The sequence below is a fragment of the Aethalodelphis obliquidens genome, unplaced genomic scaffold (genome assembly GCF_003676395.1).
Source record: "Aethalodelphis obliquidens isolate GAN/ISIS:26980383/991018 unplaced genomic scaffold, ASM367639v1 scaffold100, whole genome shotgun sequence".
In the NCBI taxonomy this organism is placed as follows: Eukaryota; Metazoa; Chordata; class Mammalia; order Artiodactyla; family Delphinidae; genus Aethalodelphis; species Aethalodelphis obliquidens.
In genome coordinates this window covers 3,427,827-3,450,693 of record NW_020838044.1, presented here as the reverse complement: position 1 = coordinate 3,450,693, position 22,867 = coordinate 3,427,827, and the positions used below count along the sequence as shown (strand labels likewise).

The window sequence follows — 22,867 nt, the reverse complement described above, 5'->3', positions numbered from 1 at the left end:
TTGCCCGGAAATCCCCGGAAAGAGAAGCCTGGTAATAGACAGTACTTCTGCAATTAAAAGAGATGATTTGAGACTACAGTGTTTTGGGCATTAAAGAGATATGTGAAGTTTGGACATTTGGATTACAAATCTATTCTTTCTAGTTTTCACAAGCTCTCTGAAAGTGATTTATTTATTTTAGGAGAGTAAGGTATAGGAAATGCCTAACCCAAGGCTGCTGGGCAAGTAAGCATCATCCTGGGGCTAAGTCCATGCACCCAAGGTCATTCTGTTGTGCCATGCTGCCTCCCTGAATAAAACTTACCTGTGGGCTTCCTTTCAAGACCTTCAAGAAAAGAAGGCTGGCTCATTTTCTCCCACTCCACAGTCAGACTCTGGGAGAACAGGCAGAGGGATAGAGAGGGAGGAAGCGCCAAATCTGACTCCATGTTGGATCTGTTTCTTTTACTTTAACCTTTGCTTCCCGTTGCTTTTGTTCACTAAAAGGATACTGTCTATACATAATGGCCTGCCTTGGGGAACCCTGCCCCTCTGCCTGAATGTTAAACCAGAGTGCCTTTGTTCAGGGAAACATCCTGACCCTGTCCACCTGTGGATGGCTGCAAGAAAGAAGAAATGAACACATCCCCTTCCCGAGGTTGGCCATTCCGGGGGACATTTGCAAATCTTATGGCCTTTTTACTTACTTCCTTATCTCCTCCCCATCTCTGTGCTATAAAAGAAACTGGGATCCAAAGCCAGATAAGACAGTTACTTTGAGACATTAGTCTGCCACTTGGTCTGCCGGCTTTCCGAATAAAGTCGTATTCCCTGCCTCAACACCTCGTCTCTGATTTATTGGCCTGTCGTGTGGCGAGCAGAGCGAGCTTGGACTCAGTAACACAGCTACAAGAAGAAAAGGAGGAAAAAACTTTTCTTCTAGTAGAAACTGAGGCCTCTTATTTTATCCTTTTAACTTCCCACTTCTTCATCTACAAATTAATCAACATCTATACCCATTTCCCACAAATAAAGCTCTTTTTCCCATTTAAAGCCAGTCTTCTGCCAAAGCCTCCAACTTCTACCTTCTCCCCGCTCTCAGATCTTGTTCAACCTGCCACTCTCTTGTACTCTTCATCTCCTCCCCGCTGGTTCCTGCCCCTACGCCCATAAATATGCTCTCATCTTTCCCATCTTAACCCACCACTTTAAAACCAAATCTCCCTCTAACTATGGACCAATTTTTCCTATTGTTATCCACACTTCTCAAAAATGTAGATTTATACTTGCTTACTTACATCCCAATAATTTCTCAATTCATCCTCAACTAGCTTATGCCTCCATTTATGTCATCCTAATGTCCTAATGGATACTTTTTTAAAAAAAAAACTATTTAGTTTCACATACATAGAAAGAAGTACATGTAAGCATACAGTGCAAATAACGACCACACCTATGTATCTGCCACCAGGTTAAGAAATAGGACATTGATGGCCCAATATTGTCCTTATATAAAAGGGTCATGGTGAGAGAGGACAGACAATACTGATTATAAAAGTCCTATGAATTCCTAAGAGTCCTTACTACATCGTGGAGAACTCCTTTTTGACTTCCTCTTCTCTGGGAAATGTCTGTTGGCTACCATTTTGTTCTGAGGGCTCTAGTTACCAAAAAAGATAAACTAGAGAAATCAGTAACTTGACTGAACAGGACTCTACTCCCTGCCCCCAGATTCAGAAGTTAAGCTTTATTCATGAGAGAATTTCTCATAACACTACCTTGGTTGCCACAGACAGAAAAAGTTGGGTGGAGAAAAATTATTAAGCCCTTCGGCAGTGAAACAAATCGTGATGGGAGCAAGGTTTATATTTCCAACTGGCAAATAACTTCACTATCACAGTATCACCAACTGAAATGGTCGTGGTGAGGCAGAAAACATCAAATAAATGAAGAGAAGACAGGGATAAAAAGAAGCAAGGTAAGGCATGCGAAAGCCACAGCTTGTACCAACGTTGCCCAATTTTTCATTTTCATTGTAATAGTTCATAATCAAAGGTGGACAATAAGCCATCTAAAAGATGTATTGTATATATTTTTAAACACAAAGGCTCATTTTGATTCACACCTAAACTTTAGGAAACATACATCATCATGAAATCCTTTAAAAAAAAGTGACAGATAAATGAAAGTAAATGGCTTGATGTTAATTAAAGAAAAAAAAAAAAAAGAAATAGGACACTACTAGCACCCCAGAAGCCCTATGGTGTTCTCCCAATCACTACTTCCTCCCTCCTCCCTAACGTAGCATCATCCTGACTTCTCATTCCATATATTAGTTTTGCTTGTTTTTAACTTTACATAAATGGAAACTTACATTACGTTGTCTTTTGTGTCTGACTGTCTTGCTCAACATTATATTTGTATGGTGTAGCCATGCTATTGCATGCGGTCATGGTGTATTCATTCCTACTGCTGTATAGTACTCCATTGTAAGAATATGCTGCAACTCATCCATGTCATTGTTTATGGACATTTGAGGTTATTACAGTTTGAGGCTATTTCAGATAAGATTCAACATGAACAGTCTTGTACATATCTTTTTGCTGTACCTATACACATATTTCTTCATCTGTTTTTACAGGAAGGAAGTAGATTGGTTAAGGCCGCCATAAAATAGGTTGGGAAAATTAAGGCACAATTATGTTCAACCAGTGGGACAAGTTTATCATGAACAACTACTATACTTACACGGAGATGCAGAAGACATGAATGCAGAGCCAAGAGAAGGTACTTGAGAAAGAGATGTGTCCTCGTGTGTGGAAATTCACAGAGAATAGGGAACAGAAACAGACTGTGTAATTAAGTACAAAATTGCATAGGCCCAGAGTAGAGGCAACTTTTAGAACCTCTGGGCTAAGACTAGACAGTTTAATACCAGGGCTAGATTCCTCACTGTTGCTCACCCATAGTCTGTGACACAAGAGTCACCTGGAGGCCATGCAGGGGAGAGGAAGGGGGTGTAGGTCCGGGGGTCATTTCTATAGATCCTAGACATATTTCTGCCACAGTGTCTTCTTCCCTCTGCCACCCACATCTGAAACAGAGGCTAAAACCTCTGTGAATGAAGAAATTTCAGACAGGACTCTGCACTTCCTCTATCCTTTCCACCCTACAGGTCCTGGGAGGCAGAGGAGAGCCAGGGCGGATCCCCCAGGAGCAAGAGGGGCTTATCAAATGCAAATTTTCATTTCTGACAAAGGAAGCTTGAAATGTGGAAGTGTAAGGAAGCCATTGAAGGTGAGAAGGGCAGAAGAAAAGCTGAATGGCTCTATGGGGATTTGGGATTAGAAGAAGGGGAGTGTGGCTAGCTGCAACTGTCATCATCACTATTGTCATCATTATTAGCATCATCCCTTACATTTGTATCACATAAGAGTTTACAAAGAGCTTTCTAATCCTTGACTTCCATGTCTTTGCAGGGTGGCAGGGCAGGGATTACTCTCATTTTGCTGAACTGCCCGAGAGCCCGCTGGATGGAAGGCAGGATCAAGGCCCTCAACTGCATCTCCAGTCCCTCCTCAAGAGCTCACAGGGCCAGGTCCTTTCGTCGGGGGAGTGGAATAGGGAAAAGAGCAACGCAGGGGCACGGGCCCCACGGAGGAGAAGGACAAATATAGCAAGAGATCTGGAAATGGCCAGAGGCTAACGCAGTTGCAGGGGGCGAAGTGGAGAGGTTGGAAAGCTGTGCCGACTCTGAAAACTCTGTCTCCTTCTGGCATAAGTCCCCGAGCCACCTGGAAGGTGTAGGGATGCCCACCGGGAGGGCACAACCCGCGCTTGCCGCGGAGGCGGAGGGTGACTTCGTGGCGACCCCGAACATTTGCGGACCGCGGGGCTCGGAAAGTCAAACTTCCCGGGACGCCCCACAGAGGGTGGGAGCCAGGTGGCACCGCCCCTCCCGGACGCGCGTTGAGCGCCCTCTGTCACCCCACGCAGCCCTGCCCGGCGCCCAGGGAAGAGCGGGCCCGCCCAGGTGCGCCGGGGGTTGGGCCGGAGTCCGGAAGGTGTGCCGTCGCGTCCCGGCTCGTCCCCCTCTGCCTCTCCCCCGCGGAAAAGTGAAAGTGTCTGCCAGCCGAGGTCGCGCATTGGGGGGGCGGGGCCGGCGCGGACCTGGGAGCGGGCGCCGGGTGTTCCAGGGGCCATGGATGGGCTCGGCCGCCGCCTCCGAGCCAGCCTGAGACTGAAGCGCGGCCGTGGGGGTTAGTGCCGGGCCGGGGCGCGCCGGGACGAGGGCGCGGGCACAGCGGGGGGACCGCGGGCCAGGACAGGAGGTGACGGGGACAAGGGGCCAAGGCAGGGCGGTGCGGAGGGTCGCGATCGATCGAGGAGCAGTCTGAGGGGGCATTCCGGGGGTGCTGGGCAGGGGTCAGATGAGCTGGAGAGAAAGGGCGCAGGTAGAGGTGGAAACGGGCTGGTGGGGAAGGGGTCGGAGGTCAGAGGAGAAGCCACGCCAGCAGGGGCAAAGGGGAGGTCGCCAGCCAAAGGAAACCGTTGTGGGGCCCCGGGGCCACGTGTCCTACCAGCCAGGAAGTTTGTGGGGCAACCGCAGGGTGCCTGCAGCTCCCGGGCCGCCGCGGCGCCCGCCCGGGAGACACAGCCTCAGCCCCCGGCCGCCCGCCTCCCCGCGCTGCCCCGCCTCCCCGCCCCCGGACTCCACTCGTGGGAGCCCGCGACTTTGCCCCGCACACAGCCGCCGGCCACAGCACTGCCCTTCCCCTGCGACGTCACCCCCCTCCCTCCCCTAGGGGCGGCGAGGAGCCCTGGAGAGTGTGGCCTCGAGCAGAGCTGGGGATAGAGCCTGCTCAGCTGCTTCCTTAGAGTGTGCGAACCCGGCAAGGCAAGCCTCCCTTATCCCTTGGTCCCCCATTACAGAAGGAAGAATGATTCCTGCCATACAGGGTTGTACGGATTAAATTAGCAGTCAATATTCGCTTCCTTTCTTCTCAGCAGGGGCGCTGGGCTTTGGAAGGGAGTTAGGAATTCATTCATTCTTTTTTTCATTCATTCAACACATATTTATTGCTGCTTACCACTGACCAGCCCGATGGCTAAGCAGCCACAACCCTTAGATACTTTGTCCAGAGGTCCCACCTTCTGAGAAGAAGGGAACCGATTGGAAAGTAAGCAGGGGTCATACCAAGACAGTCCACCCCTTCTAACATTGGTGGTCAAAAGATTGAATGAGACCCCCTCTTACTCCAAGCCCCAGAACTGGGGAGACCTGGGAGGGGGGAATCAGTGCTCCTTCTGCCATTACCCCTGTCCCCCACCCCTAGCCCTTGCTGTTCTCCCTGAACACAGGTTTCCAGTATCTATCTGGTCATTCCACCTGTACTGAGGCGGAGAGATCAGAGACCATGGGTTGGGACAGATGCCTGGGAGCGTGCCGTGGCAGGAGCAGATGTAGGGTGGGGCTGGTGGCCTCTTTTCTCTGGAGAGCACTGGCTTGGTCTTTCCTGGTCTCCCTCGACCCTCAGAAGCCTGTGTGAATGGAAGGGATCTGCTCCCTGCAGCCCAGAGGAAACATTCCAGTTGTTCCCAAAACAGGGCTGATGACTGTACCTGATGACAATGAGGGACTGTAAGATGTGCAGCCAGTATTACCTGTCCTGAGGTCTGGCACCTAGCGGGCAGGAGAGTGTGCCTTCTTCATCTTCCATACTATCCTCCACCTTTCCCTGAATTTCCCCCTCCCTCTTTTGCCCTTTTGGCCCCAAGGCAACTGTGTGGTAGGAGGGTGTGTGTGTGTGTGTGTGTCTGTGTGTGTGTATGTGTGTGTGTGTGTGTGTGTGTGTGTGTGTATACACACACGCATGGGTGTAAATCATCCTGATGGGAGGGTTGGCAGTGGTGGTGGTCCTGGGTCGAGAGCAGCTGAGCTAGAAGAGGAAGGGCCAGCTTTCCAGATCAAGTTTCCAGAAAGTCCCTTCACCTATATTCCAGCTGGTTCTGGGACTTTTGTCAGAGGGCTGTGGGAGGCACTTCCTGGTGGAGGAACACGTGTAACCAGACTCCTGACTTCCCTAGAAAGGGCGTCTCCCTCCTAAACTGAAAATTCAGGATAATAATTCCTTTCTAGGGCACTGAGGATTAAATGAGAAGACCCATATTAAACGTGTGTGTGATGGAGGTTTTCCTTCTGTTGATAACCCCCTTTGAAAGGGGGAAGACTTTTTTCTGGATTTCTTGGTCCTCAGCCCCAAAGTCCAGTAACTTCTTTTGTTTGCGATTGTAAGTTTTGCTGTTCTCTTGGCTCTTCTGATAAAGCCGGAAGAAATGGGCTGAAAATGCAACCCGAAGGATTTAGGGAAAGAAATCATTTCCTGAGGTTCTGGAATGCCCAGGGAAAAGATTTTGCTTCTCAAGGTCTTTTGCAAACAGGAGGCATCCACATTTGTGGGATGTTTGGTGTGTACTGCACCCAGGAGGCAGGAGCGTGAACATGAAACGCTCATCATTCCCACCCCCGACAGATTCTGTTGTATTCCCCAAATAGTCCCTGAATTACTCTGTGCCTCGGTTTCCCCATCTGTGTCTGGAGATGATGCTTGTTTCTCAGATTGGTGGCGAGGATTGTGCAGCCAGTCTGTGCAGGTTGCAGATAAGGTGTGGTGACAGATCCGAGTGTTCCAGGTCACTGTTCTCACCACTGCAGTGAATGTAACGTTCCCTTTTTTTTTTTGGCTGCACTGGGTCTTTGTTGCTGCATGCAGGCTTTCTCTAGCTCCAGGCAAGCGAGTGGGGGCTACTCTTCATTGCGCAGCACAGGCTTCTCATTGCGGTGGCTTCTCTTGTTGTGGAGCATGGACTGTAGGCACACGGGCTTCAGTAGTTGTGGTGCACGGGCTTAGTTGCTCCGTGGCATGTGGGATCTTCCCAGACCAGGGCTTGAACCCATGTCCCCCGCATTGGCAAACGGATTCTTAACCACTGCACCACCAGGGAAGTCCCTACAGTGATTGAAACATTCTTATTTACTGTGATCCTTGATCTCCCCAGGAGTCATGGCTGGGCCACTGAGTACTGGCTTTTACTAGTCCACAGAAGCCAGGTCTGGAACTATTAAGAGCAAGCAGCTGTGTCCCCTATTTCAGCACCACACATTCTTCCAGAGGTCTATTAATTCTTTGCAGGAGTGGCAGACACTGGCACCAAACCCTTTTGCCTTCTATCTCCTCTTAGGGGCAGCCTCCTGGCAAAAGTCTTTCTCTCTTACCACGTGCATTTACACACTCAAGGGTTTATGTGAGATTCCCAGGTGATTTACTGCTATTCTGTCTCTCTTCCCCAGCCTCCAGACACAGCACCACTGGAGCCCCAGGGCCCAGCTGCTCTGCTCTTAGCTTGTGCAGAACTGTTGACCTGGACAAACCAGGAAAAAAGACTGAGCAGGAGTGGGGGTGGGGTGGAGATCACCCAGATGCTTTCCACTCCACTGAGTGCCCCTCAGGCTACTGATGCAACCAGTCCCCTACTGTAGGCCAGGGAGACTGTCCTAAGTCAGTGCTTCCTATCTGGGAGGAGGGATTCTTTGCTGGAGCCCTGGAACAGGTCCCAGTGAGACAAGTTTGCCTTAGGACATATTGCAGGGGATGAAAGATGCACCATTGTAGACTGTGCTGAGATATCAGGAACTCTCCAACCCAGAGATGGACTTTGCTCTTTATTTCACCACCAGGAGAGGATTAGGTTCATTTTGATATCCAGGAATTCCTCTTGCTAGAACAATTTCTCCACTTAAATAATGAATGAGGTCAAGTCTATTGATTTTAATCAGGGGAGGCAGGGGCAACCTTGCTGTGAGGAGTTTTTGGTCCTGTGCTCTTGCTTGCAGCCTTGAAGTCCTGGAAGTCCCAGAGTGCAGCAGGGGGCCATGCAGAGGTTATCTGCTGCCATTGACTGAGTTAGGAAGTGAAAGGTCGGGAATCAGTTATGGAGATATAAGATCCCTGTCCTGGGACTGGCAAGGCATTCTCCACTGTCAAGGGGTTGTAAATAAACCCATTGCACAACCTTCAGCCCAGAATTAAAAGCCCTTAGCCCAGAAGCAGCTGGGCTCTGGAGGTGTTTGCCTATGACCTTTTCTCTCACCACACCCTGGGGCTCTTGGGAGGAGCTGAGGTCTGAGCTGCAGTGCCAGGATGCTGCCTCTGTCAGTGCAGGCATTCTGCTGCCTTTCTGGGTCCTGTCACACGGGCTCCTTGCTCAACTATTGGGTGCATAGGATGGAAACTGCTCTCCCCTATTTGGAAGACAGCACGTGGCTTGGCTTCATAGAGTTGTGGCTGGAGACTGAAACGGCAGCCGCCTTCTCAGGTTTTCTGTAGCCAGTCTGTTAGAGGAAAGGCAAGCACTCCATGCCTTACAGGCCCAAGAAGATGGAAAGACAAGTGGTAGGCGGGATACTCAGGCGCTTCCGCAACTGGCTGCCTCGACACGGAGCAGGTCTGGACTGGATTAGCTACTTCTTTTTTCCAGGGTGACCCTCTTCGATGGGGCTGTTTCTTCCTTGAAATACTTCTTTTTCTTCTTCTTTTATATCTCATCCTTCCCCTGGTTCCCCATGTGACCTGGCCAGGAGGTTTCTCCTGTTGGTTTTTAGAGCCGGTCATGCCCTGTGGTCACAGTCACGTGGCCCTTGGCCTGTTCCGATTTCTTGAGTCCAAGTCAACTCGGGGTGTACTGTTTCACTTAGGCAGAGTTTCTGCTACCCTGGGGCCTCGGGCCTCCCAGGTGACCTCCCCAGTATATTTCCTTGGCTTCCGAATCAGTGACTTCTTTCCTCCTCTTGCCCCCCCACCCCCGGTGGTTCCAAATCTCCCAGGCAGGCACGGAAACTGCCCAGTTGGCTCTGATCCCGTGCCTGGACCTGAGGTGCTGGGCAGGCTCCAGGGACCTCGGTGTCGGTATGACGGCCTAGAAGTGCCAAAGATACTGGAGCCTCACATCCTCCACTCGGGGCCTGGATCAATGAGATACCAGTGGGCCCTGGTGTCTTGGTTTCAGGACCTCCCCAGGATAATCTGGGGGAAGTTGTAAAGGAACCAGAAAGGGCCCAGGAGCACTGTCTACCCAACTTTGCCGGAGGGCAGCACTTCTTTGAATACCTCCTCGTGGTTTCTCTCAAAAAAAAGCCTTCGGGGGATGATTATGAGCCCACAATCACCTACCAGTTCCCCAAGGTAAGGATTGAAGGAAGGGGCAATGGGGGACAGAGGGTTCGGGTGTTTGAGAGGCGATGGGTGTGGGGGGGTGCCGTCTCCCCATCCCCAGCCCCCCACCCTGCAGGGGGCTCGTCTAGAGCTGCCCTGAGCTCACTGCTCCTGTTTCCTTCAGGTCCAGCCCTGTTTTCTCTTATCACCCGCAGAATCTAGGTCTGTAACGAACTGACCTAGGCTCCCTAGCTGGGAAACTAGGCTAGTTCTTCTGCTGTTCGGGGGACCTCCTAATTCTTCCAAATTCTATGCTCAGCCACCCTTCTCTGTAGAGAATCTTACCTTCTGCCAGAGGTCCTCGCAGGAATCCCCTCCCTGGGGTGGGTGGGAGGGAAAGGGTGGGTCAGGCACGTAGCTGGTGGCCACAGCCCAAGCATCAGACTCCTTGTCTGGTCCCGCAGCGGGTGAAGGGGTGGGGTTAGGGCATCTTTCTCATTAACCCTGACAGTGAGGCTACTGAGCTGGCCGCTTCTCTTCTCAGATGCGGTATCTCTCTGATGTGGTCCTCCCAGGAAGCCAGGAGGTCTCTGGGCCTTTCTGCACTCAGCATGGTCCTGGCCCCCTTCCTGACTATGTAGATCCTTAGGATACTGAAGTCCAACTCAGGTTCATGTAGACTTGGCCCGGGAGGGACTGTTTCAGCGTTGGGGTTCTTCCAGCCAGACCCAGAACGCAGTCTCTATGCAGTGATGGGCACAGAGTAGCCCGCCAGCCCCCAAGCCCTCTCCACCTGCTCCTACCTCCACATCCACCTGTCTCTTTTCCCATTCCTTGTAGCGAGAGAACTTGCTTCGGGGACAACAGGAGGAGGAGGAACGGCTGCTCGGAGCCATCCCCTTGTTTTGCTTCCCAGATGGGAATGAGTGGGCCCCACTCACTGAGTATCCCAGGTAATCGCTCGGCCCTGGGACGGGGGAATATGGGATTGGAGGAGAAGGGCGAACCACGGGATTCCTGCACCCCCCGTCAACTGGATTTCTCACCAGCTTCCTTCCTGATGGGGAGGGGCTGGAGTTGATTCATTTCTAAACATCTTGCCTGGGACACCTCGAGGCAAGAGAGCTCGGGTAACCAGGTTAAGCAGTCCCTTCTAACAGAAGGGCGAGGCTCTTTCACTTGTCCTAGGAGCTAGTCACTGTGTTTTGACGGCCTCTGGCAGAAGATGGACTTAGAAGAAGTCCTTTGGCCTCTAAGGAGTCCCTTATATGCCAGAGCCTTTTGCCGTGAGTCCTGGAATTTGACTGCCTGAGCTCAAGTTTTGGCTTTAGCACTTATGAGTTGAATGACCTTGGACGAGAAACACTCCCCCAGAGTCTCAGTTCCTTTATTTGTAAAGTGGGCATAGTGATTGAACCTACTTCAAAGGGTTGTTCTGAGAACTAAATGTGATGATACATTTAGAGCTTGACACCAATAAGCACTTTAAATAAATTACTGATGTTACGGTTACTCTCAGGATTAATCAGCAGCTCCCCTTTACCCTCCTCACCCCCCTCAGCCCTGCTCTGACGCTGACTGCCTTCCTGCTTTAGAATGTAGTGAGCAGGGACTTCCCTGGTGGTCCAGTGGTAAAGAATCCACCTCACAATGAAGGGGACACGGGTTCGATCCCAGGGAACTAAGATCCCACATGTCGCAGGGCAGCTAAGCCCAAGACACAACTACTGAGCTCGCATGCCTGAACTAGAGCCCACGTGCTCTGGAACCTTCGCACCACAACTACGGAGAGCACTCACCCTGGAGCTTGCGTGCCACAGCTAGAGAGAGAAAACCCACATGCCACAACTAGAGAGAAGCCCTCTCGCCACAACGAAGAGGCTGCACGCAGCAACAAAGACCCGATGCAGCCAAAAATAAATAAATAAATCTTAAGGAATAAAAAGAACCCAGGGAGCAAATGTAAACCAGGTCTTGTCTGCTCTTCCTCAGGGAGACCTTCTCGTTTGTCCTGACCAACGTGGATGGCAGCAGGAAGATTGGATACTGCAGGCGCCTCTTGGTTTGTAGAGCTCAGAACGGGCCCCTCCTCTCTGCAGCCTGTTCTGCTCCACAGCTGGGTTTGCTCAAGCCTCAGCTGCAAAAGCCAAGGCTCCCTGGCAGAGGTGGTTGTAGAGAGAGCACAGCCCAGTACCTGCTGCCATGTTAGTGCCCTGTGCCACCTCACAAGAATGGGGACACACACCCCTCCTCACCCACCCAGGGCACCTTTGCTGCCATGCTTTGGTCTCTACTGTCCCCAGCTCGGGGGGAAGCTTCCTTCTAACCTGCTCCCCGCCCTCTCTATCCAGGCCTCATTGACTTGGCCCCTGCCTCCCACAGCCTGGCCTGGGATTTGGACAACGAAGCTCAGTCCTTGGGCTCTCAAGTCACTTTCATAGCGCTCTCCTGCCTAGCTGTTTCCTCGTCTCTACAACACACTTGCTCCCTCTTTGCTCACCCCTGATAGTGTTGGTGCCGATGCAGGCAGTGTTCGCCCTTGAGCCAACCAGCCCCCTCAAGGCCACTTTCTTTGGATTTCGGTGGCCGTTCTGGCCTCCCTGCTGCCTCTCCCATGAGTGGGACCTCTGCACAGCCAGGTCTTTCTCCCTCCAGCCCACCATTCACCATGGATCCCCCAGCCCCAGCCACCAGCCCTGTGCCCCATCAGCCCCAGTTGCATAGAGGCCCTGGGGAGGCTGCAGCACTGAAGGAGCCTGTCCGTCCCTCCCTAGCCCGCCGGCCGTGGTCCTCGCCTCCCCAGGGTGTACTGCATCATCAGCTGCATTGGCTGCTTCGGCTTGTTCTCCAAGGTAGGGGTGGAACGGGATTCCTCAGGGCCTGCTGGGCCTGTTGAGCCTCCAGGTCCACCTGGCTGCCTGCCCTGCCTGAGCCCCCTGTGCTCCTCCCCCACAGCCGGGGTCAGGCGAGGCACCCTGGGGAGATTCAGGCAGACAGGTGATTGGGCTGGACTTGGCTTTAGGGAAAAGTAGGAACTGAAGCTAGAGGACTGTCTCCCCTGCAGAAAGCCCACTGCTCCCCGTCTAGTCAGGTAAGAATGCAGCTGGAGAGGGACACGGGTAGAGCTCCAGGTTAGGAGTGGGGAGTTCCAGTTCCTCATCTGTCAAATGCATGGAATGATCCCTCCCCTTCCTATCTCATGGGTTGGTGTGAGGCTCAGATGACATGATACATGAAGAAGATAGAATACTAAACAGATATAAAGACAATTATACAGCGGGGCTTGGGGGACTCCCTCCGACTCCTTCCAGGGTAGAGGGGGAAGTTGAGGTCTCCAGGACTTCTGCTGGAGCTAATTTGAGTGCTAGTACACCTGAGTTGGGATCAGAGAGGAGTCCTTCCGAATGGACGCGGCATGTCTTAGTGGCCAGAAAAGGGCATCAGTGTGCTCTGCCCCAGGCAGGCCCCTTGAAGGGTGAAGGTAATATACTCCATCAGCCTTGGCTTGGGTGGATGGTTCATCTGTGCAGGGTTCTGTGGATGAAGGCCATCCCTCGACCTGGGGAGCCTCTGGTGGAAGTTGGAGGGCAGAGTGGCACCCAAGAGGCCCAGCTTCTAGTCTCCCACTCCATCTAGCACAAATGAACATGGTACCATCAGGGATGACGAGTTTACTCTAGAATGACTTCCTGGGGAAGGTAGCTCGTGCTGATGTTAGGAGAAGGAAGGAATACGGGTCGGTAGAGAGAAGATGAAAAGAAGAAGGCTAGGAGCAAAAGCAGGTCTTGCGCAGGAGGTAAACAGCAGACTGGCTTCTGCCAGGGAGGAAAGAATCAGTTAAGGATTGGCGGGACCAGCCTCACACATGAGATCTCAGCTACCAGCCTGGGAGCGTCCCTTTGAGTCACGTTTCCTGTGGTCCTCTTCCGTACAGATCCTGGATGAAGTGGAAAAGAGGCATCAGATCTCCATGGCAGTCATCTACCCATTCATGCAGGGCCTCCGAGAGGCAGCCTTCCCTGCTCCTGGGAAGACCGTCACCCTCAAGAGCTTCATCCCCGACTCAGGCACTGAGGTGGGTGAGCAAACTGGACAAGACCCCCCCTGACTGCAGGGGGCGTGTCCCTGGGGCACCCCTCGTCACAGTGCTCCCATTCACCAGAAACAGCCAGGCAGGCACTGGGGCTTGGCTCGAATTATTGGCGGCAGAGCTGAAAGTCAAACCCCAATGTTCTGATCCTCCCAACCTGATGCTCACAAGGACCTACTTACTGTTTAAGCCACCAAGACTTTTATTTATAATAAATAAATCAGGTAAGCTGAGGCTCCTGGTCCTAGAATGGCCTTTGCCCCCAGCCGCCAAACTGCCACTTTTCCCCATTACCTCACTTATCTTCCGGTGTCTGTCCTATATCTCTACCTTATGGCCTCCACCTGTCTTTTTCTTATCACACATCCCCACCCCTGAGTCCCCACCCATGCCACAGTGGGGATGCTATTGTTTTAAGACACTAAGCAGACAAAGCAGCAAGTAGAACGTTGTTTTAAGAATTCCAGTCCTGACCCCTGGTACTCTGGATCATCTGCTGTGTCCTCTGCTTCCCCAGATCGGAATAAGGGGAGGGGCTAGGCTTGTTCACTTATTCAAAAAATAAGTGTGGCAGGCTAGCTATGCACCAAGTTAGACTATTTTCTGGCTACGAAGCGGTAAATAAAATGAATGTGGTCCCTGACTTCATGGAGCTAAAAGCAAGACTTAAATAAGTAAACACACAAATAAATAATTAAAAATTGTATGATTGTGATGAAAAGAAAACAGGATGCTACATGGGAAAATGATGAGAAACACAGGTTGACACCTTGCATTAGGTGGCCAATGAAGGCCTCTGAGACATAAAGGAGGATAAGAATGAAGAGAGAAAATATTGTAAACCAACTATACTTCAATGAAAAACTAATAAGTTAGTTTTTTTGAAAAAGAGTGAAAGGCAACCCAGGGGAGGGAGGGAAGAACCTCCGGCAAGAAAGAGTGTGACATGCTCAAGGAACGGAAAGGAGTTGATGCGGGGAAGCGAGGTGAGGCAGGTGGTGAGAGAGGCGGGCCTTGTGGGCCACGTAGGGGATTACATCAGTGTCATCCTCAGAGCGTAGGGAAACCATGGGTGGGTTTTTAGCAGTGGGGAGGCACGGTCAGATGTACTCCTTTGGGGAAGATAGGGTGGAGGCTGGTAGAGACCCAGCTTTCGGGGGTTTGTGTGATTTTTTTCAGTGTGGTGACTCCCCCCCTCTCTCTGGTTTCCCCACAGTTCATTTCGCTGACGCGGCCCCTTGACTCCCACCTAGAGCACGTGGATTTTAGTTCTCTGTTGCGCTGTCTCAGTTTTGAGCAGATTCTTCAGATCTTTGCCTCTGCAGTGCTGGAGAGAAGAATCATCTTCCTGGCAGAAGGTCTCAGGTTGGTCCAGCCACCGAGTGGGGTCACCTGAACTGACTGGCATCCCTGGGTTCCAAGGAATAGACCGGAGGGTTCTCGAAGGAAATCAGGCTGTAGGACCTGTGTGCTCCCCACCCTCCTGCCACCCTGCCTTGATCTGCACTAAGCCTAGAAAATAGCTGTTATAATTCCCTGTTTCTGCCTCCAAACTTGATCACTGCCTAAGCCTGAAGGAGGTTTGTGATTTAGCACTGAGAAGTACAAGAAGTATTCCCGTGACAGCCCTGGAGGAGACCAGTTAGGGTGGATGCAGACATGATTCTGCTCTCGAGAAGCTGAGGGAGGACAGGGCAGGAAGTCATATAGTGGTAGGGAGGTCAAGTGCACTATCCTTAGTGGCAAACACATGTCATTTGTCCATTTATTCACTCATTCAACAAACACTTATTGTGTGTCAACTGTTTACCAGATGCCAAGCATCAGGAAAATACAGACAAATAAGACATGGTCCTAGACCTTAAGGGAATGTCGAATTATCCCCATTTGAAAAGAAAGCACAGGTATTGAAATCAGCAGAACAAAGTTCAAGTTCTTTTCCTCTACCTTTAGCTACATGGTGTTCCTTAGGTTAGGTTCTTAACTTCTTGAAGTCATGATCTCCTTATCTGTAAAATGGAGATCTGTAGCTACTTCATAAGAGTGTGGTAAGGATTAAATGAAGTAATGCACATTAGGTAACTAGCACTCTGCCAGGCACACACTGGTAAGTGCTAGTTGTTTTTCTTAATAATAAGTTCATAGTTGACTATATCCCTGTGTATAGTTGAAGCAGAATAATATCATGTCTTGGTCTCTACCTCTTAGGGGCTTCAAGTCTGAGAAAGACATGGGGAGATGTGTGACAGAATAGAGAAGGGAGAAAAATCGTAAGACAGTAGAAGGTTGACCTATTTATGTCTTGGGATGGAGAAAGCTGCTTATATTGGGCTGACAACCCTGGTTTTATCTTTTAGGGAAGAAGAAGAAAAGGATATTAGGGACCCAAATATTAGGCCAGAGGGCCAGGTGAATGTCATGGGTTTTAGAGGAAAGGAAGCTTGGGCAGGCAATGGGGGTCTGTGGGTTGAAAATTCTGTAAAAATCAGTGATAACCGAAAAGGCACCAGTCGTAGGCCAATCCTTGTGGAAAGTGGTGTAATCTTTTGCTTTGGAAGTAGCTCTTCTACTCTCTGCCCTGTAGGGGACTGAGAAGTTTCTGTCACAGCTGGAGCTGGGATTCTGGCCTTTTCCTCCTAAGATCAGTGTTTAGGAAGTGAAGGGGACTCTGGCCTGGACATGGGCAAAGGCCGGCAAGACTCATCTCTCAGGCGTTAACTTTCTTCAGGGAGACTCCACCACTCCCCACTTCCTTCCTACACTGAGTGTTTCAGATCTCTGCAACTCAGGCAGGAAGGGGACTTCCAGTCAGCCTGAGCCTTGGCGAGACTCTCAGAGACTCCATCTTTCTAACTCAGGAAGTGCTAGCTCCATACCAAGAGCTGAAACAAGGTTTCTGCATCTGTGTTTTGATTGGCTTTGGCTTTGGGGTAACTTGGAGAAATGAAGAGCCGTGAAAGCCAGTGGAGAATAGAGAAGACAGAAAGGGGGGTTGTGTGTGTGTGTTGGAGGGGCAAAGGGGGGAGGGATTGGGGGAGCTGGGCCCGAGTTGTGACTTAGGCAATAATTACACAGGGAATGCTTCGTTGGGAAGGGTGGAGGAGCCATTTCTGTGGGACTTTCCAGGTAGGAATTGCTGGTCAGAGGTTCCTGGAATCCAGGAATTTCCCAAGCAAACTCAGGCACCAACCCGGTAACTTGAAATAACCACGAGTGGCCAGAGGGAGCTGTGAGAGTTAAAGACTCAGGATGAGACATAAGGAGGAAACAGGCTTGACCTCTCTGCTGCACCCCAATGTTTACACGTTTGTCTCCTTAACTACACTGAGTTCCTTAAAAGCAGAGCCAGTCTTATGCTTCCTGGTATCCACATCCTTAGCACAGTGGTAAGCACAGAGAAGGGACTCGAACAATGAAGACATTTCTTCTTCCCTCCCCTCTTTAGAGTCACTCCCCCCCCCCCCCCCCCCCGCCCCCGGAAGTGAGTTGAGAAGACTTAACTGGGAAAAGGATCAAATAGAGGCCCCATCCTTGATGAGAGGAGCCTCAGCCTCCCAGTTTCTGTACCTTTCCTCCCAGCTACAAGTAGTCACAAGCTCTGTGACTGGCATGGCTCCCAGACTTGCTTTTACAGGCAGCATGAGCAGCTGCTGTCAGTGGTGGGCTGTAGGGGTGGGTCCCTGGGGGTGGAGGCGCAGGGAGGCCCCTCTGACTCTCACTCTCTGTGCCCTGTCCCCAGCACACTGTCTCAGTGCATCCATGCTGCTGCGGCGCTGCTCTACCCCTTCAGCTGGGCCCACACCTACATCCCTGTTGTCCCCGAGAGCCTTCTGGCCACTGTCTGCTGCCCCACTCCCTTCATGGTTGGAGTCCAAATGCGCTTTCGGCAGGAGGTTATGGAGAGCCCCATGGAAGAGGTATGATGCCGCAAGAAGAGGGCATGCCTTGGAGCCAGGCAGACCTGGATCCCGATCCCAGCTCTGCTACTAACAGCTGGGTGATTTTGCCGCAGGTTGTTTAACCTCTTTAAGCCTGAGCTCCCTCATCTGTAATATCGGAATGACAATGTTCAGTTCCTAGGGATCCTAGGGGGAAAAATTCTGCATAAAGCACCTAGCCTGGTGCCTGACATATAGCTGATACTCAATAAGGGTCTGCTCCCTCCTCCTGAATGATTTCCCTGGGCTTAAGGGGCAGCACGTGGCTTATTCAGGGCTCACCCGACTGTCCTAGGCCAGCTAGTCCTAATGAGCAGGCCCCAGGTGTCCCGTTTTTCTTCTGAACGGACGAGCACAGCTGGTCTGTACAACAGCTGGTCTATACAACACACACCCCACTGGGGGCTGTTCACGGTGCGGTGCTTAGAAGTGAACTGACATAGGCTTCCTGCAAACAACAAGCCTTGAAAATGCAGATTTTTTTTTTTGTAGCAAGGGTCATCTTTCTGATTAGCTCAGAGCTCAGTTGGCTAATGAGGATAGAGGTCCAAATTCCCGTTGATCTCTGTCAGCTTCTTATTTCTTGGCAGTGCCTCCAGATACACCAGAAAGATCAGTGGTGAAAACAGGCATTAATAACATAAATCTATCTCCAGTGTTGGAAGAACAACTCAAAACATGTGCTTTGCTTGAGTTGTCAATAGGAACTTTCAAGAGATAGCACATGATGATAATTTCAAGCCAGAAGAGCTACTTCGGTTTGTCTGCACGGGCTAACCACTGACTCCCTCTGTGTAGACAAAGGGCCTACCAAGGGGAGAGGCAGGGCCTAGAAGTAAGCTATTGAAGGCTTGCAACCCACCCTAGTGGGAGGACTTCCTCCATTTACATAAGAAGTATCTGCGGTCCAGATAACTCATTTGAGTTATCTGAAGCCACATAGGCAAGGATGGAATCTAGCAGATAGAACCAAAGCCTTTCTTCCACAGAGTGCTGCTGGGAGGTAAAGAAGCAGGCTCTGTTTCCCTTCCTTGCTTTGCTGGCCCGCTCAACCCTCCTCAGGACTGCTGAGTACACATGCCCTTTGAGCCAGTATTTGCCTTGTGACTAACTGGGACAGAGTATCAGCCCCATGTTTAGCAATGACTTAAAATGCCCCATACCCAGAAGTTATGAAACTTCCTGATGCTACAGCTCTATCTCCTCAGCTGTGGCTCTTCCTCCACTGGCCTGGCGGGAAGACACCGGAAGGCTACACAGACTCCAGCTCCTGCTCGCTAAGAGCCTTGGCCTATTTTATTCCTCTGCAGCTGCTCCGTGAAATGGGCAGGGGGTGAGGAAGGGAGAGGGCTAGGGGCCAGGGAAGGGGAGGGGGATTCCCTGACTCCCCACGTCCACTCTCTGGAAGGGAACGCTTGACAGACAGTCTTTCCAAGTACTGGAAAGACTTCTGGGAACAACTTCACAAAAAATTTCTTCACACACTCTTACCTCCCAGCCCCCGAAGTAAACAGCCTGCCCTGAGTGAAGGCATCTGAGCCTATGTATACAAGTGGTTTCAGGCCTGAACTAGTTCAACTTTTCTCCCTTGACGATGGATAATTACAGTGCTTGCTCTGTCTCTTGGAACACTTCCTAGTTCCTCTCTTTCTTTTTATTTGGGAGAAGGGTGCATGCAGGGATCACTCACCCACCTGTCGAGACCAAGGGTCACAAACTGAAAAGAGGGAGCCAGCAGGCATTTAAATGGCCAACACAGGCTTCGGGGGATTATGACAAACTGCTGAGCACAGGCCTTGACTAAAGGGGGCAGCTGTAACTCAGTTCCATCTGTATGTGGATCAGTGTTAGAGCTCCTGACTTTTCAGGAGAAGCCCCAAATCCAAATTTTATGTGAAATTTTCCAATTTAAATATTGGAAACTAAATTCAATTATTTAAAAATTCTCTGAGGCAAAAAGAAACAGATCTGTAGGTTGGAATCCAACCAGCAGGATGCCTATTTGTCATCTCTAGTCTAGACTGAAGGCCTCTCAGGCAATGATGGAGCTGATACTAGAGCTCAGGTCTCCCAAGTTCCAGCCCTGTGCTTGTCCTACCTGCAGCCTATAGACACAGGTTACTGCCTTTCCTTCCCTCTTCCTGCTGACCCTGGGCTCATTTCCTCCTCTCGCTGTTTCCTGCTGGAAGGCCCAGAGCTCTGTGGGAGTTTTATAAATGGAACTCCAGGCAATTGTACATAAAGTTGTTGTGAGCATTAAAAAAATCAAAAGATGTCCATCCCTGTCCTAAAGCTGACCAGAAGGAAGGGAGTTGAAGGAGAGTTGTCGGGAGAAAGACGTAGTCCCAGGGACAGCACAACCTCGGCTTGGAAACTGTCCTATTTGTTAGCAGTATCACCTCAGGCAGCTTAGCTTCTTTGGGTCTGTTTCCTCATCTGCAAAACAGGCACAGTACCTGCCTCTACAGGAGCATTGGGAAGATTAAATGAGATAAAATGTGCAAAGCACCACGTGTGCCATGTACTAAATGTTGCATATGTAGAAGCCATTACCATGATCAATGTTTTATTAAGGGAGTGACTGGCTATGGTTTACCCATATTGTCTGTCCCATTTTCCTCAGCTCTCTCCTGTTTCCTGCTTCCTACACCCTCACACCGTTTTCCCAGGAAAGAGGGGGTGGTGAGAAAAGAGACTATCAGACAGGAAATGAGAACTTAAGGTGCTGATTTTATTGCTACTTGGGCTGAAAGTTACAACCACAGGCAGAAATGGAGAAAGGGGAAGAGATCAAGCTGTTTTGTGTTTTTTTCAGGTCCTGTTGGTGAATCTTTGTGAAGGAACCTTCTTAATGTCAGTAAGTGTCTCGGTTCAGATCCCCAGCAGACCCACCACCAATTCAGTTGCTCTAGTCTCACTGATGTTCCACTTACTTTAACAAACTTTAAGTACTTTTGTTGAGTGAGAATCCATGCTAACAAGATCTCTCCTCTCTCAAGGAGCCCATGACAAAGACAGATGACTTCACAAGGCAGTCGGTGTTAGTGCCTTTAGGGCAAGGATATAAACCAAGTACCAGAGGGATAGAGAAACTTACTAGTGTTTAGAGTCAAAGCTTCTGTTGCTTCTCTTCTATGTGGCCAATTATCTGGGGGTGGGGGGAAGAGTGGGGTGTAGAATTCATCCCCACCTCACACTCTCTGCCAACACTTCACTTCACACCTCCCCCCTGACTGCTTAACCTCTGAGCTGCCTCTGTCCTCTCCTAGGTTGGTGATGAAAAAGACATCCTACCACCCAAGCTTCAGGAGGACATCTTAGAATCTCTTGGTCAGGGGATCAAGGGGTCACAGAGTAAGTCCTAGGCTCCTCTTATTTTGGCTTTCTCCTAAGAGCTTGAGGGCATGATTCCCAATAATTCCCTTCCAGAACTAAAACAAATTCACTCAGCAGTCCTGGGCTAGTCCCAGAGGCCTTGATTCTAGGGCGAGTATGAGATTTTATTCTTCCTAAGCAATGGTGAACCCACATCTAGTCTCCCATTTTAATCAGTCAATCAGTAGTTATGAAGCCTACCTCACCCCTTCTCCAAGAGCTTTCAGCTTGCGAAGAAAGCCACTGGAGGTAAGAGTGGGTAGTTTCATCCTTCCACTATCCTGAGATGGTCTCTGTTCCTTGCAGCTTCTGAACAAATCAATGAGCATGTTTCAGGCCCTTTTGTGCAGTTCTTTGTCAAGACTGTGGGCCACTACGCTTCCTACATCAAGCGGGAAGCAAATGGGCAAGGCCACTTCCAAGAACGGGGCTTCTATAAGGCTCTGACCTCCAAGGCCAACCGCCGATTTGTGAAGAAGTTTGTGAAGACACAGCTCTTTTCCCTTTTCATCCAGGAAGCTGAGAAGAGCAAGAACCCTCCTGCAGGTATAGTGACAGGCCCCTATCAATCCAAGCCCAGAGGGTCACTGCCTCCAAGTCAGGTGTGGCCCTACGATGAAGAGGAGGGGAGGAAAGAGCATTTCTCTCTAGAGGCCCACAAAAATAGCTGTAATCTTACCAAGCAGGGCTGGAAGGAAAGAACCTGAAGCCTAAGAAAATGCCTCCTGAGCTGATACTTTGCAGAAGTTGCTCTGTTCATCAGCCAGCAGGAGGCCGTATGCTCTTTGTTTTAGTCTGGAGCTAATTCCTACTAATTATTATTTGTTTTAGGCCCCCTCTGGGGCCAAATCAAATACCTGTATCTCCAAAGACCTGTGAGGGCTTGGGCATCCTGGCAGGAATGTGGGTGTAGTCTGGGAGCGTGGGCAGCAGAGAGGATATTCCTGACCCTCACTCCTGAGCTTATCTTAAGTCTGCCTGGCCAGATTAGATGTCTCTTAACACACGTATCTGAACCCACAGGCTATTTCCAACAGAAAATACTTGAATACGAGGAACGGAAGAAACAGAAGAAACCAAAGGAAAAGACTTTGAAATAAGAGCTGTGGTGAACAGCAGTGACTAGACCTATAGGCCAGTTGTGGACTTTGGCCCCTGCCAGCATGGTAGGATGTGAAGCTCTCAGCCCCCAGAATCCACAGCCTTCTTCCGAGTCCTGGTAACCAGGTCTTGCTTCAAGTTGGTGTCCTGAGTTTGGGATCCCTGGAATCAGCTTTCTCAAGACTTTGGAAGGCTCTGACCTCTGTGCTCACAGAGCTGGGCACAAAGCTGCCTTTCCTGCAGAGGTGACACCGGGCAGGAGACAGTAGTAGAGGTGTTGTAGAGTCTTACAAGTTGCTGTAACTGCCCTCTTCCAGGAACCTCTTACAAAATCCTCAACAGGGAAAGCAGCTGTGGCCCAAAGGCTCAGTTTCTCCACATAGAAGAAGAGGTCTGTGGACATGTGAGGATAAGAATAAAGATGAAAATCTTCTTGTTCTTTAAATGTGTATCTCTGGCTTCCACTATGGAGAGAAAACCAGGAAAACAAGGCAATAGATGTGAGAATAAACTGCGCTAGAAGTAGAGGACCTGGCAATAGTGCCCAGAACTCTGGGACTGTGTTTGGAGTGGTGGGATTACAGGGGTCGGCAGAGCCTTCTAATAGGAAGGGTGAGGGATACTGGTAAAAGCAGCAACCGCACTGGGGACACGGCAGCAGTTCTTGGTTCTAGTTCGGTGTGTTTTCCAGAATCTTGGGAGGAAAGGCTGCTAGCCAGAGTGAAGCATTTGCAGTCGAGTAACTTGAGGGTAGGAATTTCAGTTGACAGAAGCCAGTGAAGAACACTACATTGTTTCCATCAATAGGTCTGTCTGCCCATCACTTCCAGTTTGGAACTTTCCATTTTAGACATCCTACTTCCAACTTCAATATGTTGAGAAGCCCAGTTCAACTCTTTAGCTAAAGGTAGAGGGATCCCCCGCATTGACGTTTTTTCTCTTTGAGAAAAGAGAATCAAAATCTTAGAAGTTCCAACGAGTTTAGTAGTCACCTGGTCCATCTTCCCTCTGTATCTCTATGGACGGTTTCTGTTTAAACACTGTAAGGGATGGGAAACTTTTAGAAGCATCTTGTTTTTCAAAAATTCCATCTTTTTAATGTGTGTATGTGAGTGTGGCCCTCAGGCCCCTGCATTCTGTACAAAGAACACAAATGTTGTTGGAGGGTGGGA

The 22,867-nt window shown here is 50.3% G+C and overlaps 1 protein-coding gene across 3 annotated transcripts; it reads left to right on the top strand.

Annotated features, from left to right (window-relative positions):
* The first annotated feature begins 4,044 nt into the window (after window positions 1–4,044).
* DENND2D (DENN domain containing 2D) lies at window positions 4,045–22,140 on the top strand. 3 transcript variants are annotated; one of them, XM_027096256.1, is made up of 12 exons: window positions 4,045–4,238; window positions 9,046–9,221; window positions 10,032–10,144; window positions 11,184–11,253; window positions 11,966–12,043; window positions 13,126–13,266; window positions 14,498–14,646; window positions 17,021–17,198; window positions 20,035–20,076; window positions 20,489–20,573; window positions 20,901–21,140; window positions 21,618–22,127. In XM_027096256.1, the coding sequence occupies exons 1-12, from the start codon at window positions 4,181–4,183 to the stop codon at window positions 21,692–21,694; spliced, it is 1,407 nt and encodes a 468-aa protein (XP_026952057.1). In that variant the 5' UTR covers window positions 4,045–4,180; the 3' UTR covers window positions 21,695–22,127. The 3 variants fall into 3 exon arrangements, with proteins under 3 accessions (XP_026952057.1, XP_026952056.1, XP_026952058.1); XM_027096255.1 differs by lacking the exon at window positions 4,045–4,238 and adding an exon at window positions 6,911–8,484 and having other exon boundaries at window positions 21,618–22,140; XM_027096257.1 differs by lacking the exons at window positions 4,045–4,238; window positions 11,966–12,043 and adding an exon at window positions 6,911–8,484 and having other exon boundaries at window positions 21,618–22,140.
* The last annotated feature ends 727 nt before the right edge of the window (window positions 22,141–22,867 follow it).